Consider the following 10,463-nt stretch of genomic DNA (forward strand, 5'->3'; position numbering starts at 1 on the left):
CTCCCCCCCTCCCTGCCCCCCCCCCCCCCGAATTTTTTTTTCTTTTTTGATGCCGGGAGGGGTGTGGGGGGGAAGTTGTGGGTGTGGTCAGGGTCTGGTTATGTTCTTGACTCCTTTAGATTGCACAACCCAGTTTTTGTGTGGAAAACACATAAAAAAGTAGAATTGGACTTCCTTCTAAAGATTGACCAAAATATTTCAAAGGAACCAATTTGGTTCAACAAGTAGCAGTATCAAATCTTCATAGAACTTCAAGGGCAGCTATATGTTGAGGTTTTCAGCTACCAACATTCAAAGGTTTTGCTGAAATAATTCATTAGAAAGATGGAATACACTCACAAACCTACACAGAAACAAATAATAGATTATCAAATGGAAAAAGTTTATCTAAGGGCAGGGCTCTAAACAATCAAATTAGGGCACACCTCAAAAATTCACTAGAAGTTTCAATGCCCAAAAATTCTCAAATTGATCATCTCAACCTCAAGATGTATGGACATGAAAAAAAAAAAGGATTTCAAGTCTTAGAAATAATGTTTCTTGTAATGCATTTTTGGACCGTCAATTTTCAAGATTTTCAAGTGTTCATAGATTTGCTCAATCTACATTATTTTTTAAGCTTTAAATGTTATAATTAGAGGCGAAAAAAAAAAATTTAGGTCATCACAAAGATGTCCAATATTGAAACAACATCTTTAGACACTATTTAAAGACGTGCCATACTTTCATGGTTTAGAGCCTCGGCCCTATACAAACCACACCCTTATCAAATATAAGAAATTCTAAAGTAATTTCAGAAATATTCACAATATGGGGTTTGTCTTTGCAGAAAAACCCCCAAATTTCCCCTTCTACACCCCCATCCCCCCTTTCTAGTATTTGGCCGCCTCATACATGAGATATATGCCTAGGAAGGTTAGGAAGCCGACATGCCTAGGCGCCACGTAGTCATTAATATATGGGTCTTAGACTCAATGTAAGCATGGAAGATGCAAGCTACAACAAGAATTGCCACCACAATGTACTAATTTCCTAAAAACCCTATGCAACCTCCATGTAGGAGAAGATTCAAAAACACAATCTACAAAAGAGTGTCATCAACTGTATGCATATTCACATGGAATATGGACTGTTTGCCTTCCTCGAAACATGAAGTCCAATGATCACATGGAGTGAGGAGAATTCACAGAAGCCTCAGTTCAAGAACCATAAATATAGGAACTGGTGACGCAATACGACATTTATTTTGCTTAATATACACACTTTTGGCAGATTTAACCCTTTCTGAAATAACATTCTCGATTCCAGGTCTCCTATGGTGCATGAGATGCATGTCAACTATGCTAAGATCTTCTCATGTGCCTTGATGACATATTTCCATGAATAAATAGCCAAGACTACTCTGAATACCAGTGTCTGGAATGGATCACACATTTTATACAAGTAATAGAAACTGTATCCATGTACCAAATAAGATACCCAGGTCCAGATCCATGCCGTGGATTCTAATGATTTAGTTATATGCCCTCCTCTGGTCTCCATGTCCATATCAGTATCTATAATCAGGAATCTTAGTTTCTTTACCGAAAAATAACTCCCCCTATGTGAAAACTAAGAGCTAACTTCTGATGACAACTCGAGAGTAAGGAGAGTTGACTGCAGCTAGCTTGCAGTTATAATTATCATCAACAAGAAACAAAAGCAGCTCCAAGTGTTCCCAGGGTTCGATAAACCAGATAGTTTGGCATCATTGCTAGGCTAACGCACACGAAACCACAATTTACTACAATGCAACTATAATTGCAGCTTTATAAAATAAATAGCTGAATCTGGGGAAAAACTAATATATGAAGGCGCACTACATTTTCAACACTGGTAGTTTTCATTCATAATATTAAATAACAATATTAATAGCTTAGTAACATCTGAAGCTTTCCATTTGATGGCCAGCTATTACAGGAGCTGGGTGTTGTAGTTCAAATTTTGGGAACAATGATGAAGAACAAATAATTTTTATTGATACCTGTATATGCTACAGACTACACGATCTGCTTAGAATGTTGCATGAGGACGTATGAAGGTTGTCCGAGATTCACATTAGAAAGGTCAATTTAACTTACTACATTCGTTACAGTGGATACGGGCATTGAAGCGCAGATGTTTTGTGCATCCTCTAGCAGCTTCAGAAAAAGAAAGAGGAAGACCCACCTGGATGATGAACCCATACCAAAGGTGAAGCCATTAGGATTGTTCAGAGACCAAATATCAACGAACAAAACAGATAAGCTTTTTCAAGTAAGAGAATAATATAACCTGTATATCAGTCGCTATGATTTCTGGGGCTTCATCAAAGATCTATGAAATTACCAACAGCACTTCATCAATCAAAGATCATTGTTCACATAAATCAAACCAAGACATGAGAAAAAGAGAGTTTGCAACAGGATTAAAAAAGGATTGAGGTACCTCAGAAAATATTTTACGGAACTCATTAGAGAAATGGTCATGATAACCATAATAAAACCCAGTTCCTGAAGAACCTGCATCTCCATCAACATGTTCTTCTCTTCCAACACCATGGAATTCCTTTCGAACACAAATGCAGAAAAGGAGACAGTTTCAGTTTGAGCAATCTGAAATCAAAGGCAGTTACCAGAAGTTCTCTGGAGCACTTAGTATCTTTTATGTAGTTACTAATTAAAATATACATGAACAAAGAGACAAGAAATGCACTTAATAACTACTATTGATGCACAGGTGAATTGGTCCTTGTCAGAAAACGTGCACGTAAGTACTAATATTGATGCGTACAGGGTATGCCACTTGCCAATAATATTATATTCTGCATGCATGTTTATTTCAAAGAACAGAAACATAACCCAAGCTTCCTATGCCACAGCCATCATGAAAAATAGACATCAAGAGACCAACGCACTGGAAACAACTTTAAGGAGGTACACTGAAAACAACTTCAAGTAGCAATTATCATCCTGGGGAAACAAGAGACTAATGCCCTGAAAACAACTTCAAATAGCAAGTATCATCCTGGGGCCCCAGCACTATTGTTCTTAATCATTTCCTAATTACTCTTTTTTATAATTATCAGTATTCCTTGATAAATGAGTGTTACTAATATCAATCTGAAGCACAAATAGTGCACCAGAAACCGCTAAACCACAGATGTCAAACGATAAAGCAAAACAAAATGACATATATAAGTTATTTAAACATTGAAATAACAACATCCAACACGCAAAGAGAGAGTTCTAAAGCATACCCTATCATATTGCTCCCTCTTTCTGGAATTAGTCAAAGTCTGCAATGCCCTTCGATATGACATCATCAATTAGTAATTCACACACAGCCACATAATATACATAGCAAAGACAGTTATCCATGCTTGCATAAAATGTTATAAATCACAAGGGCATCAAGAGATTGTTAGAATGCACATTACTCTCCTGGAATCACAAGCACCAAATGTGACTGCTAAATATTCAAAATTCATGCATAAATTGCACTTTAGGACATTATGAGCTCCATAGTAGTAAATAAAATAGGTTGAACTGCTGAACCAAACTAAGAAAAGTTTCTAGGGGTTTTTCCAGCACAAACCTCGTAAGCTTCCCTTATATCTTGGAATTTTCTCTTTGCTCCAGGATTGTTCTTATTTATATCTGGATGGTACTTCTTTGCAAGCTGCATAAACAACATATTGGTGAGCATTGGTTATAGTAAAATATTATATTTGCTCATAACATCAGGATGATATGATGATGATGATGATATGTCCTCAACCCTTTAAATAAGGTCCTAGCAAAGATCATTCAGATTTCAGGCATTCAAATCCATGTGTGTTGGATATGATCTTTAAATACAATTATTGCAATAATCATGCTGTCATAAACAAGAAGAAACAGTAGTGGAGATTGTTGTAAGATAATTATGATTGATATTCAAGATACAAACTTAAAAGCAACAACAGAAAGCACAGAATTCGTTAAAGCATTTTCGTTACTTATTAGAGAAATATAGAAGTTATTTTATCTTTTTTTGAGACTTCATGCAGGAGTTCTTTACCAACTCATTGATAATATACATTTATTTTATTTGTCAAGCTGGAAGCATGAGAATATGGATTAAATGTGAGCCTTAATCCAACTCAGTGAAAGCTGGCAGATGAAGCTATTATTAAATGTGCACCTTAATCCAACTCAATGCTTGAAATTCATGTTCCTTGTACTCTTAATAGCCTGCTTGACCCAGGACCAGTGCTATTATTCACCAAATCTCATGAAGACACAAGGCAGTCTAACATTCTGATTCAGTAATTGTTTATTTGTACCTAACTCCACTAAAACCATGCATTCTAGGCAATCGAAATAAAATTGCTTAGAGATATATGAAATCAGTTAGTTCCTAAGGAAACAAAAACCAGTCTAAGTAATTTGAAAATTATTTTGTAGGTACTATGTCTGTCAAGTATCCTAGACCTAGTATTAGCAACTTTTGGCATATGGATATTGGAATTACCAACCTCATAATAGGTAACTCTACTCTTGGCATTGTCATCTAAACGTGCATGAGATAATCGTAATACAGGGATGGTTACTACTAACAAGCAATCCAACTCAAACGAGGATCTCTTACACTCCTGTTTCTTGAATTACACTCACAGCACATGCAAGTACATACATTTGCTTTTTTCATATTTATAAGACATCCATTTTCTCGTCAATCCACACTTTAAAAGTTGTTATTATTGCCACATTTTAATGCAACTATGCCTAGCTGCTTGTGTCCTGTTTCAGAAACCAAATAAGTTTATGACTCAACTACAAGAGGCTTACCTGAAGATCCTACTCAAGGTGCTTTAAGAAACGAAAAGAAAAAAAAGAAAAATAGTTCATAGACACCTTTTTCATACTTGTAGGACATCTATTTTCTCAGCAATTGAAACTCAAAAAGTTTTTTATTATTGCTGCATCTTAAGGCAACTAAGCCTAGCTGCTTGCGTCTTGTTTCAGAAACTAATGAAGCTTATCACTCAAGTACAAGAGGATTACCTGAAGAACCTACTGGATCTCCTTAAAGAAACTAAAAAGAAAATAAAGAATGTTTCAGAAACTAAAGAAGCTTATCACTCAAGTACAAGAGGTTTACCTGAAGAACCTACTCGAGGTGCTTAAAGAAATGAAAAAGAAAATAAGGAAAAACAGTTCATCAAGACGTAATATAGAGCATATACATTTAGTTTGCTCAAAACAACTAAAATTTAACTCTAGGTTGAGCATCAAACATTGTCCAAGCATATCATTCAGCTTGCTAAAGAAACATACCAGCAACCTCGTCAGAATAATTTGACTTTATTAGAATGGGATTCACTATCATAACAGTGTACAGTATGATTGCATATGCTGTGATATTATATCCTCCATGAATCTAAGCATGAACATTTTCAGCACATGCCAAAATTTGTGTAGACCCCTAATAAAGCCTAGTGACAACTTACAGCAAGATAAGCCTTCTTGATGTCATCATGGCTTGCATCTTTGGGCACACCAAGAATTTCATAAAAATCCTTTTCTCTATTACACAATCCTGCAAGGAACTTAAACAAATACAAATAATTATATTTCACAATGTAACAAAGTCATAGGGTGATGCACATATGCATAGCATCACATGCATGCACATTAGGTCAAGACCATGTTAAATGTAAAAGTACTACAGAAGAAACAAATATTTGTGCATGCATACACATCTGTTTATGCATATATACATGTTCAATGAGCACAAAGAAAGTGTGTGCATGCAATCCACACCCCCAGATATGTTCAGATGCATGCAGACAAGTACATATGTGAGCATGCATCTAGCTGTGCATTTGTATCATTCATGTAGTGCTTCCTTTTACATAGCTACAAATGTGTGAAACTCATCTGTATGTAAATACACGCAAGTGGGTGCATCTATGTTTTGCTAGGTGGTGACAAGTGACAACTTATGCAGAACAAGTGAATGGTACTATGCTAAGTGAATTTCAAATGAGAATACGTCTAAGTTGTCTAGCCACCTCCATTGACAAAGATTATAAGAGCCAAAATATTGCCAAAAAGCACAACAGTCTATAAAAATTTGTATGTGTAGGACATAGATTATAAGAGCCAAAATATTGCAGAAAATCATGACAGCCTAAAAAAGCCTAAAAAATTTGTATGTGCGGATGGGGTGGGGTTTGGATTATGAACAAATTTTGGTAACTACAAACACACGCATATATACATAATTCCTAGTCAACTATAGAATAAACCACGATATAAAGTGATTTTTTATTAAAAATGTCTCAAACTACGCTTAAACATAGATTATATAAGCCAAAAATTGCTGCAAAAATATCATTATAGTCCATGGAAGAAGAATGTGCGAGTGTGCGGGTGGCAGTCAGAATTAAAATAGTTTTGGATTACTATACGCATGCAGATAGAGACACACCATTAGAAAATTTTATAATTAATTCGAAAACAAACCATCCACATCAAAAAAATATACATAGTTTGAGGCTAGAGGAGGATATTGAAGCATATTACCCGTAGCATGAAATGATCGCTTTAAATGATATGCTGCGAATGGTGCTGTGACTGTTTTTCGAAATATATCAAATCGTTCATCATTGAAGGCTGCACAAGGACATGTTCAATAGGTCTCAATGAGATCGCCAATTATCGCAATTACAAAAACTACTATTTATGACTACATAAGTATAATCCACTAAGGTAGAGCTCAAGCCACCTAATTGTCCAATGTTTGAAACTTCAATCAACAAGAAGATATCGACTATTTCCCAATTAGGAATAAAGGATCCAGGAAACACGAAGGAAGAGTTATCATTCAAGTATTCTAAAGAAATTATGTATGGAAATATGCAGCACAAAGAATGAAATAAAAACAAGAAAGGTAACTTAAATCAAATAACGAAACTTAAATCCAATAAGGAAACTTAAATCAAACAAGAACTCTTTTATGTGCAAAAGAATGTCATGCAACAGAAACAAGAAAATAATCCAATAAGGAAACTTAAATCAAATATTCAGTCTCCAATTTTAGATGAGGGATTAACCATCCCATTCAGAGTTAAACTTGAGTTAAACCAGCAATAATTGCAAGTAGATATGCCAAAACGTGATGATGTCATGCCTGATGAAGTTCAAGAAAGGGATGCAAGGCGTAAACTGAAAACTTTAAATATTAATACCATCAGAATTCAGCCCATTGATCATGAGGTATGGCTTGGATTAATCTATAGATCATAAAAAAAGACTTCCTGTGGCAGGCGTTCATAGTTTGAATAGAACATAGGACTTTATTGGTAATTTTCTCACTAAAAAGATGCAAATATCTTGATACATAAGACAATGCCTGAACAAAACTTACTGAGTGGCAACTCAACACAATGATTTAACCCAACTTTGCTGGTTCACAGGCAGTGTGGCCAATCCAGCCTCAGATATGCAATCATAACCATCCTGACTTGTATAACTGGAATTTTCTTAAAGGCTCTAGACAGAAAAACCTCGTCATAAAATAACTTCCAAAAACAACTTTGCTGCCATCAGTGTTTTCAGACTCATCTCAGGCCTGGGCTGAGAGAGTTACTTGGGCGAGTCTGAGTGGACTCACCTGCTTAATACACATTTAAAAGAAAGCAAGAAAAGAAAAAAGAGGCAAAAAAAAAGGGAAGGGGGTACATCACCAAAGGGAAAGAAATTCCAGACCATGCGTCTCTCTCTATGTCACACCCCCCACCCACAACATCTCTCTCTCTCTCTCTCTCTCTCTCTCTCTCTCTCTCTCTCTCTCTCTCATGGCATGAGAAACCCACTTCTCACTCTTACAACCCACGTCCTCCTCAGTCTTATGCTCAAAAACCACCTCCCTCCTAATCTCTTGTAACCACTAATTCTCTTTGTTATGATCAGGTAGGCCATGGCTATCCTTCTCTTTCTCCTTCTCCTCAGTGTGGCACTCATTCTGAGATTATTAGGAGCTTCCAGAAGAGAGAATGCAAGAAAGGGACTCGAGACATTCTTGCCTCAGCTAGAAAAGCAACTCGGCCGAGTCCACTGTCCGTATCTCTTCACAGGATATAGTAAATGTGCATGAAAAAGATAGCAATTCATACAAAGAAACAGGTTATATATCGTAATTCTTTAATTGTATGCCTCCAGAAGACAGTCATTCATCAAATCAGTTTATACCATTCAAGGACAATAACTCACATTACATTTCATATGATCCATAAAGATATCAGAAATATAGAACTGTATTTAAGAAGAAGGCACAATCACTTTATATACATTCATCATCCATCTGCAAACTAGCGTTAACTTTCAAATCCTCATCATTTCATTCAACCATACATTTTATCAAGGCCATTCCCAATTGACTCACCATCCACTAAAGCAAAGAAACACAGATATAAGGAACCGAATTCAAACACTGATACATGACAAAAATCATTAAATGCTGATTTGCGTTCAAAAAACAAAGATTTTATTTAGGTTTTAAGAGGTGAAGAGATTACTCGATGCATAAGAAAGCTCCCTTGGTATCCCACAAGGTCTACCAGTTTGACTGTAAGAAAAGCAAGTGCCAATTGACCTGTAATTCCTACAATTCTAAGAAACAGAAAACAAAGTGATCAAATCTATGAACAATTTTGACAATTTAAACATAAATTCTTAAAGAGAGCACAAATGTGACAAAAATTGTATATACCTGTCGATTGTTGCAGAGAGATTTGGCGTAAAACCCTAGCAAAGAGAGCCTACCCATTCTCAATCTGAATAAACCCTAGTATCCTGAATCGACATGTTCACCTGGGAAAACACAATGTTAAGTAATATGGAGTGACGGGAGACGAAGATTCTTGTCTTGGTCGCGAAAGCAACGTACACGGGTTATTTGAAGAATTATGACAAAGGTACCACATGTGCAGCGAAGGAAAATGCACTCCACATTCGTCTGTGCTCCTGCGGGAGCAGATCATACGAGCTTAGCATTTATATAACAGGTGTGCCATTGTCCCATGCACGTTGTCCTTCCCCAAATAAAAGGCTTAAAGCTAATATGAAACATTTGAAAATACTATAAATTTTTAAACCTTCAAAAATCGGAAGTTTATATTCAATATCAGGCATGATTGTTACAGTATACTCGAGTAGGAGTATGAAATTTAAAAGATTTATTTTAACGTTATGCCTTTTTGAGGCACGTAGCAGTTCTAATTTCAATAGTTGGATATTCCTTTCCACGACGCGTACGTTGTGACTGCGAAATTTTGCTTCCAAAATTACAAACAACCGCCAATAACGAACTGATGCAACTCATCTCCAACCAAAATTTTTTTCTCATTTTTTGTCCAAAATACACTTTCTGTTCAAATATCCTTTTTTTTACAAAAAGAATAATAATAATAATTTTGGTCCAACCAATTTTTTTTTTTCATTTTTTTTTTTGCAAAATACACTTTCTTAACAGATATCTCTTTTTATATAAAAAAATAATAATAATTTTGGACGGACGTTCATGTCGGTATACATACACTACCAAAAAAGCCACATGGGCTGTCGGACGCGTTAAACTAAAAAACATGCCGAATCGCGTTCATCCTCTACCGGACCGATTGTGTCCAGGAAAAATGTGTTGAACCGCTTGTTCAATTTGCTAGACCGCAATTTGCTAGAAAAAAGTATCGACGCACGTGTTTGTTCTGTCGGACTGCACATTTGTCCAAAAACATTAGTGCTGAACGGCTTATTCAATTTGACGGACCGCAATTTTGACCAAAACGAAAGTGTCGGACCGACGGATCATCGTTTTGACCAGAACGAAAAGTGGTAGACCACTTGTTTTAATTGAAAGAGGGAAAGAAGAGAGATAGGCATGAGTAAAAGTATTAAGGTAGTTTAATTTTTATTTTATTTTTTTGGAGTTGAGGGTATTTGCTGAGAAAATATGTTTTGAAGTAAAAAATGAAAAAAAAACGCGGATTTAAGATGGGTGGCATAGGAAATGTCTATTTGGGGTTTTTTTGTAATTTTCCCAAGCCATCTTTTTACGTGGAGCCTGTTTGTATTGTAGGAAAGGGTTTTTTTTGTTGGGAAAGAACTTTCCATCTGGCCTGTCCAGCTCTTTGGTTCAAAGATGGTGAGAGACATTAATGCCCCTGAGAAAGCGCTACGGTGTATTAACTGGTCGTTGGTTCTCGTAAAATAGTTTGTTCGAATAATATTTATATAAAAAATGTTTATATATGTAAACAATCTATAGGAAAATAATTACTCAAACAATGTTTGGTAAACACTGTTGGTACCAGCGAGAGAGAGAAGAGAACACAATACATTTGAACTTTTAAGATAATTTCTCAAGTTTTGAAATAATTTCCCTAAATTTTAAAATTT

The 10,463-nt window shown here is 35.8% G+C and overlaps 1 protein-coding gene across 27 annotated transcripts in view; it reads right to left on the minus strand.

Moving 5' to 3' along the window:
* Positions 1-9,230, minus strand: part of ATJ1 (DNAJ heat shock family protein) — a 32,819-nt gene extending 23,589 nt beyond the window's left edge. For 9 of the 27 annotated variants that reach the window (XR_016054614.1, XR_016054613.1, XR_016054612.1 and 6 more), the window contains exons 1-8: positions 8,585-8,648; positions 6,591-6,680; positions 5,513-5,611; positions 3,616-3,699; positions 3,278-3,316; positions 2,467-2,586; positions 2,314-2,355; positions 2,121-2,208 (exon numbers count right to left, since the gene is read on the minus strand). Coding sequence is in view for 9 of the 27 variants with exons in the window: in XM_088865400.1 (XP_088721526.1) it covers positions 2,121-2,208; positions 2,314-2,355; positions 2,467-2,586; positions 3,278-3,316; positions 3,616-3,699; positions 5,513-5,611; positions 6,591-6,599 (481 nt within the window). In the remaining 18 variants the exon portion in view is untranslated. Of the gene's footprint in view, positions 1-2,120; positions 2,209-2,313; positions 2,356-2,466; positions 2,587-3,277; positions 3,317-3,615; positions 3,700-5,512; positions 5,612-6,590; positions 6,681-8,584; positions 8,679-8,778; positions 9,112-9,163 lie in introns of those variants that run through there. The other 18 variants (XR_016054609.1, XR_016054608.1, XR_016054607.1 and 15 more) reach the window with 5 other exon arrangements.
* Positions 9,231-10,463: the final 1,233 nt, after the last annotated feature.

Source organism: Amborella trichopoda, chromosome 4 (assembly GCF_054954075.1).
Source record: "Amborella trichopoda isolate Santa Cruz 75 chromosome 4, AtrichopodaSantaCruz75HAP2 v2.0, whole genome shotgun sequence".
NCBI lineage: Eukaryota > Viridiplantae > Streptophyta > Magnoliopsida > Amborellales > Amborellaceae > Amborella > Amborella trichopoda.